At 36.4% G+C, this 25,723-nt stretch overlaps 1 protein-coding gene across 10 annotated transcripts in view; it reads left to right on the forward strand.

The window, feature by feature from the left end:
* HERC1 (HECT and RLD domain containing E3 ubiquitin protein ligase family member 1) overlaps positions 1-25,723 on the forward strand; it is a 234,792-nt gene that overhangs the window by 115,742 nt on the left and 93,327 nt on the right. For 8 of the 10 annotated variants that reach the window (XM_074393495.1, XM_074393494.1, XM_074393501.1 and 5 more), the window contains 11 exons: positions 232-384; positions 514-646; positions 2,022-2,213; positions 4,165-4,386; positions 6,473-6,646; positions 11,278-11,392; positions 11,481-11,601; positions 13,790-13,961; positions 16,594-16,933; positions 17,416-17,536; positions 22,794-22,845. In XM_074393495.1, the coding sequence (XP_074249596.1) occupies positions 232-384; positions 514-646; positions 2,022-2,213; positions 4,165-4,386; positions 6,473-6,646; positions 11,278-11,392; positions 11,481-11,601; positions 13,790-13,961; positions 16,594-16,933; positions 17,416-17,536; positions 22,794-22,845 (1,795 nt within the window). The remainder of the gene's footprint in view (positions 1-231; positions 385-513; positions 647-2,021; positions 2,214-4,164; positions 4,387-6,472; positions 6,647-11,277; positions 11,393-11,480; positions 11,602-13,789; positions 13,962-16,593; positions 16,934-17,415; positions 17,537-22,793; positions 22,846-25,723) is intronic. The other 2 variants (XM_074393500.1, XM_074393502.1) reach the window with 1 other exon arrangement.

Consider the following 25,723-nt stretch of genomic DNA (forward strand, 5'->3'; position numbering starts at 1 on the left):
AGCTAATTTGTATAATTTTACTAGAGACTGGGGTTTTGCAGTGTTGGCCAGGCTGGTCTCAACCTCCTAACTTCAGGTGATCTACCTGCCTCGGCCTCCCCAGGTGCTGGGATTACAGGCGTGAGCCATTGTGCCTGGCCCATATAATGCTTCTTAAATTAGATTTATGGTAGGACGTTACTTTCAATTTCAAACGCTTCAAATATAAACTTCCTTTGTGTGTCATTTTAGGATCAAGCATTTGGAGAGTTAGAAAAGAATAGTGATAAATTTCTACTTGGAACATCATCATCAGAAAACAGTCAGCCTGCTCATCTTCATGAACTGCTGTGTTCATTACAGAAACAGCTGCTGGCATTTTGCCATATCAATAACATTAGTGAGGTATGTGATTTATTTGTTTTTTATGATGATCTATCAGGGACCTTGAAACTCAGATATCTGGATGGGCCATGATATTTTTGGACCTTGAGTCTTTCGAAGTAATAATTTAGGAACTTCTTTTCTCCTTAGAATTCGAGCAGTGTGGCATTGCTTCATAAACATCTTCAGCTTTTATTGCCTCATGCCACAGATATTTATTCACGTTCTGCAAATTTGCTCACAGAAAGTCCTTGGAATGGCAGTGTTGGAGAAAAACTAAGAGGTGAGTTTGGTATTTTCTTATTTCATTTTGTATTTAAGCAGGGGTTAAGAAGCAAGAATACTTGGATTTCCGAAGTCTTAAGAGGGCCGGAAGCCTCTGACTGGAAAAGGAATGATTTCGAATCTCCTTTCTATCGAAGATTCCTTTAATCTTAGTTTGGGGGTAGTGTTAGCAGTGATTGATCTTAAAAAGAGTCTGCTTGGCATAACAGAGGCCTAATTTAAAGGCATTGGTTGATATAAACTCAAAAAGATTAATTTTAAATGGCATAAAGTGAGCTTTTTAAAATCTGGTCTTAAAAAAAAACACCTGTTCTTTCTTTACCTTTCCCTTCAGCATTTGCCATTTCTTCACTTTCCTTCTTGAAATTCTTTCTTCTTTGGGCTTCTGTGTAGTCACAGTTCTTTTTTTCTTCCTCTTCCTCTGACTACTCTTTCAGTGGGCTTCTGTAGGCTTCTCTTCCTTGGACATGCCCTCTAATGTTGAGGATCCTCTGAATTGGCCTTCAGTCCTCTTTTCTCCCCCAATGGTCTTACCTAGTGTCAGTGTCTTTAACAGCCATATGCATATTAATGACTCCTATATTTCCATCTAGCTGAGAACACCTTTTCTGAACTCTAGAGTCTTCTTTAATTGCCTACTGGGTGTTTTCTCTTGGTTATCAAAAAGACAACTAAAATTTAATGTTTCTCTCAAACCAGTTGCCTCTGAAGTTCCCTCACTAAAAAAAGAAAGAAACAAGCTGTGAAACTGAAACCATTGCTTATTAGATACCTCTATTTGGCTGTTCCACAGCAACTAAAATATGTTCAAACTGAGCTAATTTCTGAATGGCCCTCTCTGCCCTGATACACAATGAAATACTGAAACAAAATTGGTTTAAAACCAATATGCACTATCAAAACACTTTTTAAGCCCATCTTGATTTTTTAAAAAGGAAGTTTAGTTTAAAAACTATAAAAATATTCCCTCACTAGCAGGTAAGCACCAAGAGGACAAGAATTTTTGATGCTTTGTTCATAGCTATATCCCTTTCACTTAGAATTGTGCCTGGTATGTCAATAAATATTTCTAGAGTAAATTATAAAATGAAGATAAATTAATGAATGAGAAATTCATAATGCATTTTAAGGGAAACAGTTACAATCCTTGGAATTTATTGGCATGGAGGATACATATGCTTTCCTGTAAAATGTTTGTTGGTGGTGCTTTCTGAGAGTAAACATGATACTACATCAGCTACCAAGTAGGTGTTCAATGGAGAGTTATTGAATGAGTCTACTCTAGTTCCAAGCTAAAATAATATTTCTTAGGTTCCTTTTTTTAAAGTTCATTTGAAACAATTGTCCCGTGTTTAATTTCTTGCCCTTCATAGATGTGATATACGTCTCAGCTGCAGGCAGTATGCTCTGCCAGATTGTTAACTCCCTGCTGTTACTCCCCGTGTCAGTGGCTCGGCCTTTATTGAGTTACCTCCTCGACCTCTTGCCACCTCTTGATTGCCTTAATAGACTCCTGCCAGCTGCAGATCTTTTAGAAGACCAGGAGTTACAGTGGCCTCTTCATGGTAAGTAAAGACAATAAACGGGCAATTAATGCCTTTGAGAAAAGTTGTTCCTCTTGCACACATCACTGTATTTTTCCACTGGAGTCTATCTAAGGAACTTCCTCACTGAAATCTTAAAAAGTTTTCAAGTTTAATTAAGGCCTTTTATTTTATTATAACGAATCCATGCTGGAGCATGAAAGAATCTAGATTTTAGTCTTGGCTCTGCTAGTAACTTGCTCTGTAATCTTGGGAAAGTCACTTATTCTTAGAGCCTTGGTTACTTCTCTTGGAAAGCATTGGGGTTGGAAAGATGACCTTGAGGGCCTATCTTATTTTAACATTATACAGTTTAGTGACCAAGTGTCACTTAGTCCAAGTGTCAAGTTTACAACCATATCATAGCGGGGAAAAAAAAAAAAAAAAAAAAGAGAGAAAAATAAAACCGTATCAGGATGTTGATTAGGCTTTATATGGAGTTATTCCAAATTTATTCTTTTCTAAAGTGTCTCAGAACTTGATAAGATTCAGTCCATTTCTGTCAGGTAAGTAAGGTGTCATTTTATTTTATTTTTTTCTTCTGTATATTTTTTCTTCTGTACGTATTATTTTTGTCTTCTATATATTATAACTGATATTTTTCTATAATTTTCTTTTTTCATGCTATCCTTTCCTAGTTTTTCTACCAAAATATACTAATCTTATAGCATGAATGTGGAACTTCCCTTTTTCTCCTATACACTGAAATAATTTGTGTAAGACAGGGGTTATCTCAGTTTTAGAAGAATTTATCTATGAAACTGTCTGGCCCTGGTGTTTTGTTTGTAGGCAGACTCTGCCACTTCTCTTTTCTTCAGTGGTTAGTGTTCCCTCCCATCTCAGTTTCTTCTCACATCCATTTTGGAAATGTATATTTTTCCAGAAATGTTATTTTGTTGGTTTTCAAATTTATTGGCATAAAGTTGTTTATAATATTCGTGGTTAAAAAATCTCTATTATATCTGTGGTTATATTCTCTTTATTCCTGTTTTTTGAATCTGTGTCAACTTTTCTTCTTGAGTAATTTTTTTAGTGGTTTATCCATTTTCCTTTTAGATAACTTGCCCACTGTCATTTCAAATAACTATTAGATTTGTTAATCTCCATTTTTATTTTACTGGTGTGTGTTCTTTATAGCTGTCATTTCATGAAGTGAAGAACTTTTAAAAACAAATGTACAATGGGTCTGGGCACAGTGATCTCAGACCTGTAATCCCAGCACTTTGGGAGGCCGAGTCAGGTGGATCACTTGAGGTTAGGAGTTGGAGACCAGCCCAGCCAACATGGCAAAACACTGTCTCTACTAAAAATATAAAAATTAGCCAGGCATGGTGGTGTATGCCTGTAATCCCAGCTACTTGGGAGGCTGAGACAGGAGAATCACTTGAACCTGGGAGGCAGAATTTTCAGTGAGCTGAGATCGTGCCACTGCACTCCAGCCTGGTCGACAGAATGAGACTGTTTCTCCCCACCCCCCACCAACCCCCCAAAAAAGCATGGGTCTGGATATTAATATTAAGACAATTCTGAATTCATGCTTTAAAAAAGCATTAGACAATCTTGAGTGTCATTTTAATGGATAAATTTGTATGTTGATTTTGGAGGAATAAATTCAGAGTACTCTAAAGATGGTGAATTTTGGTCTGGATAATAAAAAGTAAGAATATAATTGATGGGAATAATTTGTTGTATGTTTTATCTTAAAATTAGTAACATTACCAAGGAGAATTTTATTTGATTACATAACTTCTCTGGATATTATTTTAAATTAGCCTGGTAAAAAGAAAAAATATAGAAAGTTTTATAATTTATGTTTTCATTGTAAAATATTTTGCATCAATACCTTATTGCAGTACAGTAGGGGACCATGAGAAAGATTTTGAATCTTAAAAGTACAAGACAAAGACACAATTACTAATGATTTTGTCTTTAGGAGGGCCAGAACTGATTGATCCTGCTGGTCTGCCATTACCTCAGCCAGCTCAGTCTTGGGTATGGCTTGTGGATCTAGAAAGAACAGTTGCTCTCCTTATTGGGCGGTGTCTTGGTGGCATGCTTCAGGGCTCCCCTGTGTCTCCAGAGGAACAGGACACTGCATATTGGATGAAAACGCCACTTTTCAGTGACGGTGTAGAAATGGACACTCCTCAATTAGGTAATGTGCTTCTCTGCAACGTTTAAAATACCTGCCTATTTGTACCTGATTTGAAGATTATTCTGAGTTTGCTAAATAGAGAACTGACAGGCACCAATTGCAACATCAGCAGCCTAGGGAATCTGGGACTATGAGTTGGAGCCCTAAGAAAATTGGTTAACTCCTGCAGTACTGTATGGTGAAAAGAGCCCCCAAAGGAAATAGAAATTGTAGGTCTGGTCCTACTCTGTCATATTTATCACTCATTTTGAGCAAGTCATCTTATTTAATGCCTCGTCACTTATCTTTCGAGGCTTGGGGTTATGAAACTGCTTCATGGAATGTAAAGCACTATAAGAATAGTTGGGCTGGGCGCAGTGGCTCAAGCCTGTAATCCCAGCACTTTGGGAGGCCGAGGCAGGTGGATCATGAGGTCAAGAGATCGAGACCATCCTGGTCAACATGGTGAAACCCCGTCTCTACTAAAAATGCAAAAAAAAAAAAAACAAAACCACAAAAAGAATAGTTAACCATGACTTGTCAATGCAGCATCCCTCAGTTATGAGTGGCAGTCTCTTCTCCCAGCCTGTCTTGCTTTCATGCTGACATTATGTTATGTGAGTCCTAATTTTTTCTTCCCCATTTACGGTGCCTTTAGGGTTTCCTTTCTGCATCATCTTCCATTTGTATATTTTGCTGGCAGGCCCTTTCCTAGACTGAACTTGAAGACTCAACCTGTACTGCAGATGATCAGATGTTTTATCTAGGATTGGTCCTTTAATCTCTCTAGGCTTCATCATTACTTTTTGAGTAATGATTTGGATTAGATAGGCTACATGACATTATTTGATCTAAAATTTATTATTTCTCTGATAAGAGAAAGAGACTCAGTATTTCCATGAAGGAAAGTCCAAGAGAGATTGAGAGAAAAGAAGGAAAGGAGGAGAGCTGAAAAGAAAAAGTAAAACAAATTATGAGAAAGATTATACTTCAGGATTTGGAGGTCCACGTGGAGAGTACAAGTGAGGGAAGTAGTTGAGGATTTTCTTCTGTTTCCAAATATGAGTATACATCCATTTCATATATGAACCAGAAAGTGATTTTGGCTATGGGTGATGAATGCTGGACGAGTATTTATGAAATATTTTGTTAAATTAAAATTATGGATTTTCAAGGGATATTTAACATGGTAAAGATAGTTGCACTGCTGTCAGTGTTTAACCTTGTGACAATTCTAAAGGACCTCCCAAGAACAAGAATATCTCTATATCTACCTTCTTCATATTTCTGTTCTATTTACTCAATTAAACTGTACTTGAATGTGAATAAAATCAATTTCAGTTTAATATTGTTTTTCACTTTTAAATTATAAAATCATGAAACTGTTAAAATTTTATTTTACATGTATGTATTAGAAAAAGGTATTAGCCTTTGTAAAATTATAACTATACAATAATTCGGTTATATTATGGGTTAAATTGACTTTTAGTACTAACCCAAGAACCTCACCATCACTTAGAACATGATTTTGCTTATTTAAATGTGAAATGAATTCTGATTATCAAATGTTTTACTGAAAAGTTAGGAACCACCTGTATAAATATAAATATCAATTGAGAAATTGTTCATGGTATCTTCTACATGGGTCATTTTTAACTGATTTTTACTTAAGTCCGTTAAAAAATGGTCTAGTCTGTTTTTGAATGGTTCCTTTTTTTCTCAAAGAGGATACCATTTCATTTTGAGCAAGACAATGTTTTTTTATACAAGGCTGTTGCATGTGTAGGACATTTAGTTTCTCTGGCCTCTGTCTGCCAAAATGCCAGAGCTGGGGTGTATAGCTCAGAGGTAGAGCATTTGACTACAAAATGCCAGAGTTGTTTTTGGAGTGTCACATTTGGTGAAGTGTCACATCCTTCTGGAGAATGTAAGAGGGTTGATACTACCTCCAACTGAAAAACAGTAAAGGACTTTACTTTGGTAGCATCTACTTAAAATGGTTTAAAATTTATCATTTGATATGCATTAAATAAATGTGGTAAGATTTTACTTGTAGCACCAAAATTTATGAAGTTAAAATTGGTAACTTGAGTTTTTTTTTTTTTAGATAAATGTATCAGTTGCCTGTTAGAAGTAGCACTTTCTGGAAATGAAGAACAGAAGCCTTTTGATTATAAATTGCGGCCTGAAATTGCTGTCTATGTAGACTTGGCACTGGGTTGTTCTAAAGAGCCTGCCCGAAGCCTTTGGATCAGCATGCAGGACTATGCTGTTAGTAAAGGTAAAAAAAAAAGATAAAGGGAATAAATTTGTAGTTAGCTCATAATGCTCACAAATATATATGCAATATATATTAATGAAAATCACATGGATCATCCTATTTTTAAAAGGTATTTTATAAATAACATGTTTAAACAATCTGTTTTTCCCTTTGTGGAGAATAGTGTAGCTATTTCTTCATATACATGTTTCCACTTAAATGTACTGTGTGAAAATTGAGATTTACATAATAGATTTATAGGTAGTCATTTTATTAAAGTATAATAGTCTCCCCATATCTGCGGGTGATGTGTTCCAAGGCCCCCAGTAGATTGCCTGAAACCACAGGTAGTACCATACTCTATATACATGACATGTTTTATTGTATATACATACTTACACATGATGAAGTTTAATTTAGAAATTAGGCATAGTAAGACATTAACAGCAACAATAATAAAATAGAACAATTTTAATAATATGCTAACTGAATCATTACTTTTGCACTTTGGGGCCATTATTAAGTAAAATAAATGTTACTTGGGCTGGGCGGGGGAGGGATCACGCCTGTAATCCCAGCACTTTGGTAGGCTGAGGTTGGCGGATCACAAGGTCAGAAGATTGAGACCATCCTGGCAAACATGTTGAAACCCCATCTCAACAAAAATATAAAAAATTAGCCGGGCGTGGTAGCATGCGCCTGTAGTTCCAAGCTACTTGGGAGGCTAAGGCAAGGGAATAGCTTGAACTCGAGCAGCGGAGGTTGCAGTGAATTGAGATCACATCATTGCACTCCAGCTGGGTAACAGAGCAAGACTCCGTCTAAAAAAATAATAAGGGTTTCTTGAACAAAAGCACTGTGATACTGCAGCAGTTGATCGGATAACCAAGAGGGTTACTAAGCAACTTTGTGAGATTTCAGAAGATTTCCTACTCAGAAGGGCATGTAATTTAAAATTTATGAATTGTTTATTTCTGGAGTTTTCCATTTAATATTTTTGGAGCACAAAATATTTTGGACCACAAGTAACTGAAACCATGAAAAGCAAAACCATGGATAAGGGAGGACTATTGAATTCCATGCTATGTAAATGGAACTATTTTAAGAGTCTGTTTAATGATTTGCTTCCCTTTGCAAGCCCTGGTTTAATAACTGAAGGAATATGTACTTACAAGTATAAGTTCTAGGTGTGGTCAGTATTTCTTCATCTGTAAAACATTTTGCCTACTTTAGAGTGCTAATGAAGATAGCAGTTTGAGGTAAGATGTACTATTAAGTGCCATGGTAAAGTATTATGCAAGTATGTGGTAGTATTTCAGTTTCTAATATTATTTGATTAAGAAATAATTTTATAGGCTGGGCACAGTGGCTCACGCCTGTAATCTCAGCCCTTTGGGAGGCTGAGGTGGAAGGATCACTTGAGGCCAGGAGTTCGAGACCTGCCTGGCCAACTTGGCAAAACCCTGTCTCTATTAAAAATACTAAAAATACAAAAAAGTTAGTTGGTTGTGGCAGTGCGTGCCTGTAATCCCAGCTACTTGGGAGGCTGATGCACAGCAATCACTTGAACCCAGGAGGTGGTGTTTGCACCACTGCACTCCAGCCTGGGTGGCAGAGTGAGACTCTGTCTCAAAAAACAAACAACAACAAAGAAAAGTAATTTTATGTACTTATTTTCAAAGAATATACCTGATTTCTTTTTAGCTCCTCTGCTTTTTAAACAATGATCAGGATTGTTCAGAATCACCTATCTCTAGTTTTCTTTCTCCATGTCATTGTTTTCTCCATGTCATTGTCTTACCCTATCTTTAGTTTTGTCCTATTTTTTCGGATTTTCTTCCTTGTGTGATAAAAATGGCAAAAATAAATACATTTTTACTTTTTATGGCCTTTATTTTTTATAAAGAAATGAAATGAGATGCATATTATTCAGATCTACCAGAAAGATGACATCTTTGAAAATTTAATCTCGTCCATTTTGTTTTTTTGGTTTTTTTTTTTTTTTGAGAGGGAGTTCTGCTCTTGTTGCCCAGGCTGGAGTGCAGTGGCGTGATCCCAGCTCACTGCAACTTCCTCCTTAAAAGTTCAAGCGATTCTCCTGCCTCAACCTCCCAAGTAGCTGGGATTATAGACATGCACCATCCAGCTAATTTTTGTATTTTTAGTAGAGATGGGGTTTATGCCATGTTGGCCAGGCTGGTCTCGAACTGCTGACCTCAGGCGATCCACCTGGGTCGGCCTCCCAAAGTGTTTGGATTACAGGTGTGAGCCACACGCTGGTCCCGTTTGGTTTATTTCTTAATCATTTATTCATTCATTCTATTGTGGTGACTTCTACCAGAGTTGAAATACTAAGATAATGAGGGGGGGAAAAGTTTACTTTCTAAGATGTATTTTCTGATGTTTTATATTTGTAACATTTGCTTGGGATATGCTGTTAGGTTTTCTGTATCACATTATCACTTGTTACCTTACAATGAGAACTTTAAAAAAAACCAACTAGATATAAGGTGAATAAAAACTTGTATGGGTTTGTTTGTTGTATTACAAATGTAGTGTAAACGTAGACTTTATAACTGAATAATGGAAACATTCTTTGGTGTGGTATGAAATGAACATACCAAACACCAAAGAATGAATATGTTTTAAAAGAACCCATTATTTTAAAAATTGCATAGAATAATCCCTGCTAAATTTAAAACATGGCAAAGGATATTACTTAGTTTGCTTTTAAAATTGAATATTAGGTTCTTTGAAATGAAGTCTTGTTGGATTTTTAGTCTTAGCAGTTCTCAGAATAGTAAGCAGTTCCATGGAACAGATGATTTCTTAAGAGCCTGATGAGGAAAAATTTTGGACATAATACAGACTGTCATTCTGTGATTCTCTGTGGAATGTATGATTTTCTTAAACTCTGGCATATTTGTTCTTGTCAATTTTTTTCACCAATAAAGCAGGATAAGTCTGAACTTAAATTTCTGACTTAGCATACAGAAATGAAAACCAACATGTAATATTTTTATCTCTGGAGATGGGAGGTTTAAGAAAGAATTAAGAATCAAAATTAATCTGAGGCTAAAAATTTTTCAAGGGTGTTTTTCATTGGTTTGGTTTTGTTTATAAGTAACCTAGACATTTAGCAAATCTGACAAATGAACAGAGACTGTCAGTCCTTCTGGGAGCAGAGTGGACGATAACTGTCTGACCCCCATTTGAAATCTACTGAATATACTACATTGTTAAAGTACATTGTTAAAATACTGGTGTGCCAACACAAAATTAAAGAATGGGAGGAGGCCGAGTGTGGTAGCTCATGCCTGTAGCTCCAGCTACTTAGTAGGCGGAGGCAGGAGGATTGCTTGAGCCCAGCGGTTTGAGACTGCAGTGAGCTATATAGTCACCACTGCACTCCAGCCTGGACAATAGAGACCCTGCCTCTTGGAAAAAAAAAAAAAGAAAAAGAAAAAGCACCTGACTGGTCCTCATCAATAATGTTGTGATCTGGGTTTTCAATTACATGTCTTAATTTCTGTTTTAAGAATTGTTGTTTCATTTCTTACCTACTTGAATGTGCTTGTATTCACAGTATATACTTCTATGGCTTTGAATACCAGATACATGTATATGCAACCTAGTTTACTTGCTATCTCCTCTAGAATGTCTAATGGAGAGTATTTAAAACTAGACTCCTGATTCCAGCTCCTTACCCTCAAAAATTCCTGTGGTCTTCCTTTCTCAGTAAATGCCAACTACATTTTAAATACATTTAGAGTCATCTTTGATTTCTGTCATCTTCTCACATAATGCGTCTAACCTATTAACAAATCCTGTCGATTCTACCTTCAAAATGCCTGTGGACTCTCTAGCCTCTTGTCACTACCTTTGCTGCTCCTACCTTTTTCTGAGCCATCATCATTTCTCATCTGAATTACTGCAATAATTACTTCTACTATTACTGTCCCTATAAGTCAGTTCTCCACTGAGAAGAGTGAGCTTTCAAAAATACAGGTTAGATAATCTCTGTTCAAAGCCTTCTGATGCTGCTGCTCATTTTTCTCAGGGTAAAACCTGGAGGACTTGTACTGGCCTGCAAGGGCATTGGGATCTGGTCCCTAGCCAGCTTTCTCTTGTCTTCTACCCATTCCTTGCATGCACATTTTGTCCCAGCCACACTGGCCTTGAACCCATCCCAGAATCTCTGCACTGGCTTTTCCTGAGGGGACCCATTTTCACATGGCTTCTTCGCCCACTTCATTTGGATCTGTGCTCAAATGTAACCTTATCAGAAACTTTCCCAGACCACCCTTTATAAAATAGTAATCTCACATAGTACAGTACTCCCTGTTCTCTTTACCCTGTTTTATTTTTCCTTATAGCACTTACCTGTCGTATTAATGTTTTCTTTTTAATTTTCTCTCCTGCCCCGGTCCTCCTAACAAGAACATAAGCTCAGTTAGATCAGGGATTTAGTTTCGTTCACTGCGATATCCTCAGCGCTTGGAACAGTAAGTGGGATCTAATGAGGTGCATTTGTTAAGTGACTGTTTAGAAAGATGATAAAATTCAGATGTTGGATGACTAAAGCTATAAAAATTACCTCTGAACTGTTTTCTGAGCCCTTTTAAATGTCAATGCATCATTTTTATTTTCAGATTGGGACAGTGCAACTTTAAGTAATGAGTCACTCTTGGATACTGTGTCTAGATTTGTTCTTGCAGCTCTTCTGAAACACACAAATTTACTTAGTCAAGCATGTGGAGAAAGCCGGCAAGTAACTTAAAACTATCCTCAGACAAATATTTGCTCTCATGATGTTAGAAATTAGGTAACTTTTCTATTTTGGTTCTTCTTTTAGATATCAACCTGGTAAAAACTTATCAGAAGTGTACCGTTGTGTATATAAAGTTCGAAGTCGTTTACTTGCTTGCAAGAACCTTGAACTTATTCAAACCAGGTCATCATCACGGGATAGATGGGTAAAGTTTGAAATCAATTAATTTCTATGTTTTTCTGCAAGCTTCGAGAGCTAGCTCTTTATTGGTTTATGTGAGAAAAAAAATGTGCCTTTGTTATCGCATGTGTTCAGTACATGTTGAGTAGTTCTTTTTCTAGTAGTAAAATAAAGATTTGAGATTTACTTAACCTCACACTTACCAAGTGTGATATGGGTTCTAAGACAGTTTAGTTGGCTACATAAATGTTAATAACAAATTGAATGGTTCAAATCTTAGAAATTATTATTCCTCTCTTTGTGGGGATCAGACCACATTTGAATTATCCTGTTTAATTTGGGGTGCCATAATTTATGAGGGACATTAAGAAATACCTTGGATTGATAAAGTCCAAAAATCATCTCACACAAGGACTAGAAAGTATAAAAAATGTTCAGCTTAGAGAAGTGAAAACCAAGGAGGGATATGTGTGTGTATGTCACATATTAGCTGCCTTAAAAATACTTAAAGAACTTCTCTTTAAGAGAGAAAATAAATGTGTTCCTTGTTCTGGAAGACACACCTAGGACCAAAGGATACAATCAAATGGGGAGTCATTGTTAGCTGAATAGGCCTTCTGATGATTAGAGTTGTCTACCTTTGGAAATGAAAATGGAAACTACTCTGTTTTGAGACAGAGTCTCACTCTGTTGCTTAGGTTGGAGTGCAGTGGCATGATCTTGGCTTACTGCAACCTCTATCACCCGGATTCAAGTGATTCTCCTGCCTCAGCCTCCTGAGTAGCTGAGATTATAGGCATGCACTACCATGCCCTGCTAATTTCTTATGTTTTTAGTAGAGATGGGGTTTTACCATGTCAACCATGTTGGTTTTGAACTCCTGACCTCAAGTGATGTGCCCGCTTTGGCCTCCCAAAGTACTAAGATTACAGGCGTGAGCCACCACACATGGCCGGAACTACTTATTAAGAACAGTCCAGAAGTAATTCTTGTAGCAAAAAGGAGATATTTCTGAAGTGCTTGGTAATCCTGATAACATTGTCCCAAAATTATAAATGCAAACCTGGATAAAAAAAATTATCTTTATAGTGCTTACCTTGAAACTTAATTAATCAGATGCTTTGCACTCCATTATTTAGTCCTTAGATTTAAAAAACCAAATTCTGTCTCTCCATTTGAGACTTTTTGCATATACTGACTTAGTATTTGTGGATCTGTTTATTAGTACCTTGAAAGTCCATGAAATGTATTTGCCATTTTGTTGAGGCTCAGGTTTGAAACTCATACATGGGGATAAATGACATGTAGTGTGTAAGTCTGACTCCTCAGTATCCTCAACTCCATGAAATTCCTAGGTTATTTAATAGTCATGAGGCACAGATAACTTTTGTGATGGGTCTGAGGATATAATTAAAATTTTTCTTTTGTTCTTTATATTGAATGGCACTTATGACTGTCTGAGTATCTGTTATAAGGATTCTTTCCCTTGTCTAGATGACTGCTAGGTTGTAACCACTGTGAGAAATGTTAACATTGTCCTTGGCAGATTTCTGATTTTTAGTTTGTTCAGGGGGCAAAGTTAAAGAAAAAAAAAATTAAAATCAATATCGTTTTAAATTTAGAATTATTAAACATTATTTATACAGAGTAATATTAACAAACAACTTGAAGAAAATGAAATGTATTCAAAATTATGTGCTTTAATGATCTTTTATGCTTGATATTGTGTTTATTACAATTTAAGTTGCAGCTCTGTAGGAATTTACAACTGAATAGCAATGTAGATATGAATCAATTTACAGAATGACATTTTAATTAGAATACTGAGGAAGGAAGAGCCTATGTGTGTTGTGTATATATTTTGTATACGTATATTCTTTCTAATCTAAGATTTATCTTTTGAGGTTTTGTAGTAAAGTTCATGTGTTATTACTGATACCAACAGTATTTTCTATGATAAACAATTTTAAGGTTTTAAGATATATCTTTTGAGGTTTCGTAGTAAAGTTCATGCGTTATTACTGATACCAACAGTATTTTGCATGATAAACAATTTTAAGGTTTTAAGATATGTCTTTTGAGGTTTTGTAGTAAAGTTCATGTGTTATTACTGATAACAATATTTTCTATGATAAACAATTTTAAGGTTTTTAAAGTTTTAAAAATATTTTTGAAAAAGTGTATTTAATATAGTTTCTGATAATTCCTTTAAGATATCAGAAAACCAAGACTCCGCAGATGTTGATCCTCAAGAACATTCATTTACTCGAACTATTGATGAAGAAGCTGAATTGGAAGAACAGGCTGAGAGAGACCGGGAGGAAGGGCATCCGGAACCAGAGGATGAAGAGGAGGAACGGGAACATGAAGTGATGACAGCTGGCAGTGAGTATACCCTTCTTACTTTCTAGGTACAAACTGTGGCATTCTTTATTATAGAGGAACTAACTTGAAAGAGAAAAGCAAAGTTTCTCCATAGTTTATCTAAAAGGACTTTATATTCTGCTGGTGATCTCAATTTGTATTAGCTGACATTTCACGGGCTCATAACAACTGTGCTAGTATTATTCTCATGATTTTGGATTGCACATTCAGGGCTGAGAAGCTCTGGAAGCAGAAACGTCAGTACCTGCTTCACTGAGCCTCATGCATGAAATGAAACCCATGAGTCATTGGATAGGGTAATTCAAAATATGTCCTCTGGGGCACCAAGTTGTCCCTCAGCTTTGAAGACCTCTGTGTGGTGAGGAAGAGAGCCCTTTTCTATCCCTGTTAGGAAAATCATATTGTTTTCTATGTGTGGAACTTTTAAAATTATAAATTTCATCCACTGACTACACTGCTATTTCGATAGGGAGCAAGAATGTACATGAGACTGCTGTTGACTGGGTGAATAAAACTTTTCATACTTTTATATTTCAAGGCTACAGATAGTTTTTAAAGGTAATTATTTATATGTTTAAAGAGAATGTCAGAGCTTTTAAAACATTTATTTATTAGTGTCTTTTGAGTGATTTGGCTTTTTCAAGTTAAAGTGTATATTCAGTCTATACCCTAAAACATTATGGTCACCAGTGCATTTGGTGTTGAGATTGTCTGTATCTCAGTCAACTTGGCAATTATTTTATTATCAACTTATTTGTATTCTGCATACTTCTAAAAATGATTTTTGAGGGGGCTTGAAGCAAGACTAAACATGATTTAAACAAAAGGAAAAATGTCTAAATGGAATAAAGAGAGTTGGAGATGGGGCAGGAAAATAATTGTATTTTAAAAACCTAGGCCGAGTGAACTTTTGCAGTTTAATGTAAACTTAGTTTAGAAATTCCTGGAAGCAGACCAAAGGCGAAAATATAGTAACGAAGTATAACCTTCAATTATAATACAATAAAAAATGATGGTCATGTAGGAACTAATACTTTTCAAACTAGCTGTGCTTTTACAGCATCTATATATGTTGGGCACTGGGTCAGGTGCTTTACATAGATTAGGTCATTTTCACAACCGTCTAAGGCTCTAGTATACCTCATTCTAAAGATAGATGAACTAAGGTTTAAGGATGCAAAATTGTATGACTTGGGCCACAGTTAGTAACAGCTAGACTTAGAACCAGGTCTGCCCCAAACACCAATGACCATTCTCTTAACCACTGATTTCTAGCTCTGGACTCTGAGAGGGCTTATTGCTTTGACTTTTTTGTGGAAACAAGGGACTTTTAATAGCATAATGAAAATATTGTCACAGTTCTGTAAAATATACAGATCAGTTTTTAAAGTTTGTACTTCCATATTAACTGATGAATCTAGTATTTTACCAACTTTTTTGGCCTGAATTTCCCATTAAGAATACTGTCTTCGGCCAGGCATGGTGATTTACGCTTATAATCCCAGCACTTTGGGAGGCTCAGGTGGGCAGATCATTTGAAGTCAGGAGTTTGAGACCAACCTGGCCAACATGGTGAAACACCATCTCTACTAAAAATACAAAAATTAGCTAGGCCTGGTGGTGGGCACTTATAATCCCAGCTATTCCGGAGGCTGAGGCAGGAGAATTGCTTAAACCTGGGAGGCGGAGGTTGCAATGAGCCAGGATCGTGCCACTGCACTCCAGCCTGGGCGACACAGCTAGACTCCATCTCAAAAAAAAAAAGTAAAAGAAAAAAGTGAATACTGTCCTCACACCAAATTTGTGCAAAAAATTTCTTTTCTATTGTGAAATATTTACCACCGCATCAGAACCTTAACTCCACTGATGTTTTACACTTTGAATTGGGGAAAGACTGGCATCAGATGGTTATTCCTGGTGATGCTATCTCACTCTGGAGGCAGTCTTGCCCCATGTATTAAAACTAAATTCTTTCTTTCAGCAAAGACCTTTAGTGACAGTGCTTATTTAATGTGTTTAAGATATAGCAAAGTGTAGAGGTTAGGGATTATATGGACTTTGGAAGGGGAAAGGGGACTTTTTGTTGTAACTAATGTAACTTAAATTTTGTCTTTTTTTTTTTTTTATGTAACCTCCCTCACATTTTTCATACCAAGGTTGTGAACGTTTTAGAAATAAGCAGTTATTTTTATGTAATGTAGTGCTTCACAGGTTTTTGTGGGATTTAAAATCAGCTGAAGGGCCTTTAAAACACAGATTGTTGAGTCCCCCTCCGAGGGGTTCTGATTTGGAAGGTCTGGGGTGGGTGTGATAATTTGCATTTCTAACAAGTGCTCAGATGATGTGGGTGCTGCTGGTCTGGGACCATACATTGAAAATCACTGATCTAATTAATTAATAACATTTGCAGTATGATCAAATTAGATTCTGTAAAGGTGGATTAGTATTTCCCAATGTAATTTTTATAAAAATATAGCATTTAAATATAGTTCAAATGTAATTTTAGCTAAGTTAACTGTGTTGTTTTTAATGTCTAAAAAATAATTTTTCCCTCTTTCAGTAAGTTTTTGGTCCAAACTTTTTGACTATTTTTATTGTTATTTTCTTTGCTCTTCTCTCCCCATGTGTTAAGACCTTGTTTTTGTGTTGCATGTTACAGAAATCTTTCAGTGTTTCCTCTCAGCCCGTGAAGTAGCTCGTAGCCGAGACCGAGATAGAATGAACAGTGGGGCAGGGTCTGGGGCTCGAGCTGATGATCCACCTCCTCAGTCTCAGCAAGAGCGAAGGGTCAGCACAGACCTTCCTGAGGGTCAGGATGTGTACACTGCTGCATGCAACTCCGTGATCCATCGGTGTGCCCTGTTAATATTAGGAGTAAGTCCTGTGATAGATGAGCTTCAGAAGCGAAGAGAAGAAGGACAGTTGCAGCAACCTTCAACAAGTGCCTCTGAAGGGGGTGGACTTATGACCAGGTGGGACTGACTAGACACTGAAAACATTACCTACTCATTTTCCTTTGTTACCTTATGCACCGAAATGGTTTGTTTCCAAAGTTACAGTGTTCTGATGTTAACATAGACATGAAAGAAGAAATACAAATTGATTAGGATAATTTGAAGTGATATAAATACTGATACTGATTTCACATGGACTATAAATTTCTGATTAAATGAGGAGGCACAGTGTTTCATATATATATATATATATATATATATATATATAAACACAACAGCAATGAAAAAGCATGTGAACTTACTTGCATCCCTCTGTAGTTTGGTGACATGCAAATTATTTTGAGAAGGGCTTCGTGCTAAGACAAGAGTCAGGATTTCCTATCAACTGACATTACTCCTCACTGTGCGTGTATATGATCTCTGTGCTCCAGTTCCATTCCATTTTATGTTCACTTACAATCCTAAATAAAATAACTTTGTTTTGTGTGCATGTGAGACAGGAGTGAAAGTCTTACTGCAGAGAGCCGGCTAGTCCATGCAAGTCCAAATTATAGACTGATCAAATCGAGGAGTGAATCGGATTTGTCTCAGCCTGAATCAGATGAAGAGGGTTACGCACTGGTAGGTATACCCAGATTCAGTAAAGAAGGATTTTTGTTTTCAAAATATAGATATATAAGGCTTTGGTTAGAGTAAGTAATATGTTTGGTTTAAACATATAAAAACTTTTTTCAAAAAGAACTTTAAGAGAAATAACTATATTGCATAGATATTTACCACATACATGTTAATGGTTTCAGTCTCTTGCTCTGACTTCTTTCTAAACTCTAAATTCATATATCTGACTCTGATGGACATTCCACCCAAATGAATCAGGTTACCCAATCTTAACCTATCCACAAGTGAACTTGTCTCTCCCAAACCTGTTTCTCTTCTATTCCCTATTTTAGTAGATGATACTATTAACTATCCAGGCTAGAAACCTGGGATCATCCTTGACTCTTCCTTTTTCTTTTTCTTTTTTTTTTTTTTTTTTTGAGACGGAGTTTCGCTCTTGTTGCCCAGGCTGGAGTGCAATGGCGCGATCTCGGCTCACCGCAACCTCCGCCTCCTGGGTTCAGGCAATTCTCCTGCCTCAGCCTCCTGAGTAGCTGGGATTATAGGCACGCACCACCATGCCCAGCTAATTTTTTGTATTTTTAGTAGAGACGGGGTTTCAATCCTCCTGCCTCAGCCTCCCGAGTAGCTGAGATTACAGGCATGTACCACCATGTCTGGCTAATTTAAAAAAAATTTTTATGTCTTGCTCTGTTGTCCAGGCTAGTCTTAAACTCCTGACCTCAAGTGATCCTCCTGCTTCAACCTCCCAAAGTGTTGGGATTACAGATGTGAGCTCCCAACCCTGAGATAATTTTAAAACATAGATCATGTCATTTCTCAGCTCAAAGTCCTGCAATGACTTCCCTTTTCTCGGACTAGAAGCCTAAGTCCTTACAGTGGCCTATAAGGCTCTACATGTTCTGGCCCCACTACCTCTCTTATTTCTGCTATTCTCTTTGATGATTCTCCTTCTGCCACACTGGACTCTTAGCTGTTCCATGAATCTACAACACAAGTGCCCTTTAGGGTCTTAACTGGCTGTTTCTTAGGACTGGAATGCTATTGTCCGCATGGCTAACTCCCTCTCTTTCTTCAAGTCTTCATTCTGTTACTTTTTTCCTAAAGTCTACCCTGACCACCCTATTTAAAATGGCAATTTTCTTTTTTTCCACACAGTCACTCCCTGTCTCCCTTGCCTTGCAATTTAGTGTAATTTAGTTATTATATTCATTGATCAGTTTGTCTTAGCCTGTGTTAGAATATAAGCTCTTTAATGACAGGATTTTGTTGCTGTTTTATTCACATCTATATTCTAAGCACCTGTAATAATGCCTGGCACATAGAAGGTAGTCAAGAAATTTTTTTTTCATTTATAATTTTAAAAAATTTTAGAATAATTTTATGGAACTGTCACAATAGAACTGTCTATTCTACTATGGCAAAATTTCCGCATGCATTCGGTTTTTTCCATTTTTTAATTCAAGCCCTCCATTACCTTTTTCTGGAGTAAGTATTTTCAAACTGGTCTCCCTACTTTTTCCACTTTTGCTCCTTAGACACTTCTCTCCAAGTTAGAATTCTTGAAAACACACACAACAACAAAACACCTACCTGCTGGTTTTCCTTCTCAAACATCTTATCTTACTGCAGAGAGCTGGATAGTCCATGCAAGTCCAAATTACAGACTGATAAAATTGAGGAGTGCCTACACTGCCTACTTGGAAATCAAAGATTCTGGAAAGTGGAACCAGTATTCTTCTGCAGTGTTCTGCGTTTTTGCCATAGTAGTTCATCTGCCAGACCCCAAACATAACTCCTGAGCCTTTGCTAGAGCATTGTTTGCCTTAAAAGTTCTACGCTTTTTTGCTAATGTCCTATCTTTCCCTGAAGGACTGTCTAAAATGTTACTTCTTCCAGAAAGCTTTCTTAGCTACTTTACTCTCCCAGTTGTCCCATGACGACTTGTTAGGCTCTCTAATAATCCAGTGTTTGTGTTGGACTTATTTATGTATTATTAGTATGTCTTCCCAGTAAACCCACTAGAAATCTAGGATTTTTTTATTTTTATTTTTCTTACATGCCCCTAATCTCTCCTACACAGTGCTTTATATATTGCAAATGATTAATACTTCATTTCTACTGAAATGAAGATATAAAAAGGAGGATGGGTATCATTAAAGTGGCATACTTTTGGGCAATCAGCAATGAAATCTAACTTACAGTAGGGTTAAAACTCACTATGGACTTCGACCTGTACAAGACATTTAGCCTTCCTGAGCCCTGATTTCTTTATCTTTGAAATGGAAAATAATGCTTGTTACACTTGCCTCATCTGTGTTATGAAGAATAAATTTGGTAATACAATTTAAAACATTTGGGAAATTACAAATGGGGACAACAGATCAATGGAGGAGGATTGAGCTTAAGATTTAATTGCCAAGATTCTTCATTTAGATTTTCTGGTTGTTCACTTAGTTTTTAGAAAATTTTTAAAAAGGCGAATAAACCCATTTTTAAAAATGATTGAGCCAAGTGCAGTGGCTCATGCCTTTAACCCCAGCACTTTGGGAGGCTGAGGTAGGTGAATTGCTGAGGAATTCGAGCCCAGCAGTTCAAGACCAGCGTGGGAACATGGTGAAACCTTGTCTTTACAAAAAATACAAATAAATAAATAAATAAATAAAATGGGCATGGTGGCTCACCCCTGTAATCCCAACACTTTGGGAGGCTGAGGCAGGCATATCACAAGATCAGGAGTTAGAGATCAGCCTGACCAACATGGTGAAACCCGTCTCTACTAAAAACACAAAAATTAGTCGGGCGTGGTGGTGCGCACCTATAATCCCAGCTACTCAGGAGGCTGAGGTAGGAGAATTGCTTGAACCTGGGAGGTAGAGGTTGCAATTAGCTGAGATCATATCACTGCACTCCAGCCTGGGCGAGAGAGTGAGACTCCATCTCAGAAAAAAAAAAAAAAATAGCTGGGTGTTGTGGCATGTGCCTATCCCAGCTACTTAGGAGGTTGAGGTAGGAGGATCACTTGAATCTGGGAAGCAGAGGTTATAGTGAGCTAAGATTGTGCCACTGCACTCCAGCCTGGGTGACAGAGTGAGGCCCTGTCTCAGACAAACAAACAATCAAACCCAGATTGACTTTTTATCATGTTTCCTTATGGAGTATTAGAAAGATAGTGTTATAAGAGATGGGGGAGATAAGAACTAGAGAGAAAGAAGATTCCATTTCAGATGAAGGGAGATCTGGGCTAAGCCTTCAACTTTAGAGTCTGGGGTGAATGAAGAGGAGCAAGCACTTGGGACAGTTTGTTTTCTCGAGCTGAAATATTACCCTTCTCTACTATATGAGATTGTTTAAGAATATCATTTATATCTTTGATATCTCATTTACTCTGAATTGTTAGTGAATGAAATGCTTTTTTAAAATGATTGAAGTTAACCACTTTAATGTCAAATCTGTGTTTTAACTTTCTTTCATAAAATGTATCATACAACATGTTATCTACTTCTCCACTTGAGCACACAGAGACCAGCCCTAAGTTTAACTGTTTGACAAGTGTCATTTTTAGCAACATTTCTTACTATACCCTTCTAGTCTATTCCCTAGCTTCCTTGTTTCTCACAGGATTTGATTTAGCATGTGAAAGTAAATACTTTACAAAAGGATAACTTAGATGAATGAATTAGGACTGAAAAAGGCTAAGAGAGGAAAATAAAGCCGTGGGTAAGATATTCTTATCTTGGTGTATATCCTGTGGTGTTCTGCTACAGGTTGGTCACCACACAGGAAAAGCATAATGAGTTACATAATTCACAGTGTCTAAAATATAAAAAACAAAATTAATTGTTCAAGAGAACTAGATGTTTCTGCTTCTAAGGCCTGAGATTATTTTCTTCCATGAGCCCCCATGGCAAAGGTACTATGTAATGAAAATGTTTTATTTCCTGACACAATGATGCCTTGAGGAATTTTGTGATGACGATTTGGTGTTTTATCCGGCACCAAATGGTCCAAGAATATATAATACTTATTTCTGTTGACATATAGGTGGGTGAGTATAAAAAAAAAGTGTTTGTCTGCAGTATGGGCACATACTGTATATGTGTGACCAAGTCAAGATTTTCTATAATAACATTTTTCAAATGAATCTGTTTCATTTCTTCTTTAGTTTTTTGAGATGGAGTCTCACTCTGTTACCCAGGCTAGAGTACAATGGCACAATCTCAGCTCACTGCAACCTCTGCCTCCCAGGTTCAAGTGATTTTCCTGCCTCAGCCTGCCAAGTAGCTGGGATTACAGGCATGTGCCACCACATCTGGCTAATTTTTGTATTTTTAGTGGAGATGAGGTTTCACCTTGTTGGCCAGGCTCACCTCAAACTCCTGACCTCAAGTGATCCACCTGCCTCGGCTTTCCAAAGTGCTGGAATTACAGACATGAGCCACTGCTCCCGGCCTTGTTTTTTCACTTCCAAGCCTTACTTTTTTGACACAAGCTTTTTGAATTGTATATTGAAATTGCCAATACCATAATGTCAAGTCTATGCATAAGCTTAAGTTGTATATATGATTTGTTTATGGTTGGATATATATGTGGGCCAAGTAGGCAGTTGTCTACACCCCACCTCCACCAGATGCACAGATACACAAAGAAATGTATTTCCATTGTTCTTGTAAGCCTTCACTGCTTTATTAAACTGTCTGTAGTTTCACCAATTTGAGATTTGTCTATCTTAATAGGTTTTCAAAAACATGTAAAATCTTTTCAAATACTACCAGAAGGTTTAGGACTATTACTTTTCTGTTAGCATGGAGACATCAGATTATCTTCATTTAAACACCTAGCAAAGGCTAGTGGAAGTTTTGAAAAGAAAGGAAAGTGAAGCTAGAGGAAGGAGTAGTAATTCTGGATACTAGGACACTACTGCAAGGCTTTAGGCATCCAGAAGGTATTAATAAGATCATACTGTATCTGGATGATAAAAGACGAAGATTCCAACGGAAAACAGGTAACAAAAACTGCTACTCTGCAGTGTTAATTAATGTGACTTTTTTGAGTTAGTATTTCAGAGTTTTACGTGCTTGAGCCTTCTTAAAGCTATGTTCAGTGGGTTTTTAGGGACATTTTATTATTTGTTGGACTTGATTGATGAATAAGCAAGACACTGCTATAATTATATAGATTTTTATTCTAATACTTTATTAAATCTTAATCTCAAAATTCTTTTCACAAATAAAATTTATTTACTTTTTACTTTTAATAGAGTGGCAGACGAAATGTTGATTTGGATTTGGCATCATCTCACAGAAAGAGAGGTAAGTATAAGTATTAAGAACATACTAAATATCTTAGTGAGACCCTATCTCAAAGAAAAAGAAGAAACATAGTGAATAAATGAAGTAGCTGTTTTTATATCTAATGTATTTAGATCTGATTGTCTTTGAAGTGTAATTGCAAAAAAATTCAGATCATTTTTATCAGAAGAGTTAAAAGAAAGACTATTTTCTTTAAAATATATACCCTTTAAAAATCTGGGAATGTTTAGGAGTTAATAATCATTTATTTTCTCATTTGTTATATGTTTTGACTTTTTAAAAGTCCTGTGTAATTCTAAAAACAGTATATTTTATTATGGTAGAAAGAGGTTATTTACATTATTTTCCATGTTTTAGATCATAGAGTTGCTATAGTTTAAATGGTATTACAGGAAGAAATTCTTAGCCCAAACACATGTACACACACTTTCAAATAGAAAGTTTCTAGTTTGTTTTCCTCTTGGCCTATTAAGATAAAGCATGTAAGAGATGCTTTATCTCTTACATTAAGAGATACTGTATCTCTTGTATAAAATTTTTTTTTAAAAATGTCTTAAGGAGCAACTTTAGAGTGTCATTGAGAGTTAAGGTCTTTTGTTAATGAATAGTATAGTTAACTCATGGTTATGTTTACCAGTTAAGGAAAACCCCAGCAGTTTTGCATAATATAAATCCATGGATAACTAAAAACCCTCTTAAGTATTATATATTACTGTCTATTAACTTGTACTGCTTTTTTCTTTCTTTTTCTTTCTTTTTTTTTTTTTTTTGAGACAGGGTCTTGCTCTGTTGTTCAGGCTGGAGTGCAGTGGTACCATCATAGCTCACTGCAGCTTTGGCCTCCTGGGTTCACGGGATCTTCCTACATCAGCCTCCCAAATAGTTGGGACTACAGGAGTGTACCATGCCCAGCTAGTTTTTTATTATTTTTTTAGAGTAGGATCTCCCTGTGTTGCCCAGGTTGGTCTCAAGCTCCTGGGCTGAAGCATTCCTCCCACCTTGGCCTCCCAAAGTGCTGGGGTTAATGTATGCATGAGCCACCATGCTGGCTTAACTGGTACTTTTATTTAAAACCATTTATTAAGTGGTCATGAAAATGTGAAATGTTAAAAATTACCACTTGGCGGCAGTTTTATAAAATGCTGTGAAAAGTTTTTTTTCCATGATATTAAATCTTTTGTATTTCAGAATGAAACCCTGCTTTTAATAGCTTCCTTGGCATAATGTTAGGTTTCTCCCCCATAGTTTAAAAAAAAAAAAAATAGAAAACTGAGAAATGAGGGAAAGAAATACACATGTAATTTTTTTCATTTTCATATATATAACTCAGAAGAATAAATGTTGTTACTTAAAGTTTGGCAGTATTTCATTATTAAATTACAAGTAGAAAGAATGGGCCATGTGTGATGGCTCATACTTGTAATCCCAGCACTTTGGGAGGCTAGCCTGGGCAACATAGTGAGACCCTGTCTCTACCAAAAAGAAAAAAAAAAGCCAGGCATGGCGCATGCACTTGTGTTTCTAGCTACTCACAGAAAATCACATGAACCCCGGAATTTGAAGTTGCATGGTACTGTGATCGCACCACTGCACTCTAGCCTGTGTGACACAGTGAGATGATCCTATCTCAAAAAAAAGAATACAGATAATGGTTTCTCTGAAATATTAGAACAATAAAGACCAGAGCCTTCTTTATTGAAGAGTCTTTTGAGACCATAACATACTAAAGCTGCTGAGTTTCTTAAAAAAAAAATTAGACTATTTGTGATATCAAAAAAAATTAAATGATGTTTAGTATAATGTGCAATATGCATTTTATTATTTTGTAATTCTTTAAAAAGTGGTAGTTCATTTTGACTTAGGAATTAAATTTTTGGAACAGGTATACTTTTCTAATTTTGTTTAGCTCAGGTGAATAGAGTTGGCAAAAGTTGTATGTTATATTAATAAGGGTATATCATTTGGTGCTAGAGAGAAAATAGCTCCAGACTTACTGAGTAGCATAAGAGATCCAGTTTATAGTTTATACTATATTACTTAAGTTTATAAGTAATAGTTCATAGGTTAAAATTATTTTTTTCTTTGAAATCTCTATCATACTTATGGAAATATAATTTGAGATTCAGTTTCTGTTAACCAGGTCATCATATGGCAAAATAATATCTTTGGAATAAAACAAAGTAGACTCTTCATCTTTGAACTATGAAAAAACTGTAATTCGAATGTGAATTACTTAAGCAAGGGTATGACATATTTAGGAGATCATATTTTCAAAGAGATTTTACAAACACGTTGTATATTTAATGACTGCCCTTGACACAGTGGGTTTTTGTTTGTTTTGCTTTTAAATGATAGTAAAACAAATGACTCCTTTATTGGTTTTTTTTTTCCCTTTATTGTCAATATGGACCAGATGCCTTACACTCCAGTTTCTTCAGTTGGGCGTTGAAACTGCCAAGTCTGAGAATTGTTTGGGGGCCACTCAAACTTGAGTGTTCTGATTCTGACTTGAGCCATGAAGGCCAAACAAGTGTCCAGCCAAGTGAGAGTTGCTTTTTTTTTTTTTTTTTTTTTTTTTTGAGACAATGTATTGCTGTGTCATCTAAGCTGGAGTACAGTGGTGTGATCACAGCTCACTGCAGGCTCGACCTCCCTGGGCTCAAGCCACCCTCCTACCTCAGCCTCTCAAGTATCTGGGAGGGACTACAGGCAAATGCCACTATGCCTGGCTAATTTTTTCTTTTTTTTTTTTTTTTTTGTATTTTGTAGAAACGGGGTTTTACCATGTTGCTCAGGCCGGTCTTGAACTGGGCTCAGGCAATCCGCCCACCTTGGCCTCCCAAAGTGCTGGAATTACAGAAATGAGCCACCGTGCTTG

The sequence above is a fragment of the Saimiri boliviensis genome, chromosome 2 (assembly GCF_048565385.1).
Source record: "Saimiri boliviensis isolate mSaiBol1 chromosome 2, mSaiBol1.pri, whole genome shotgun sequence".
NCBI classification, from domain to species: Eukaryota; Metazoa; Chordata; class Mammalia; order Primates; family Cebidae; genus Saimiri; species Saimiri boliviensis.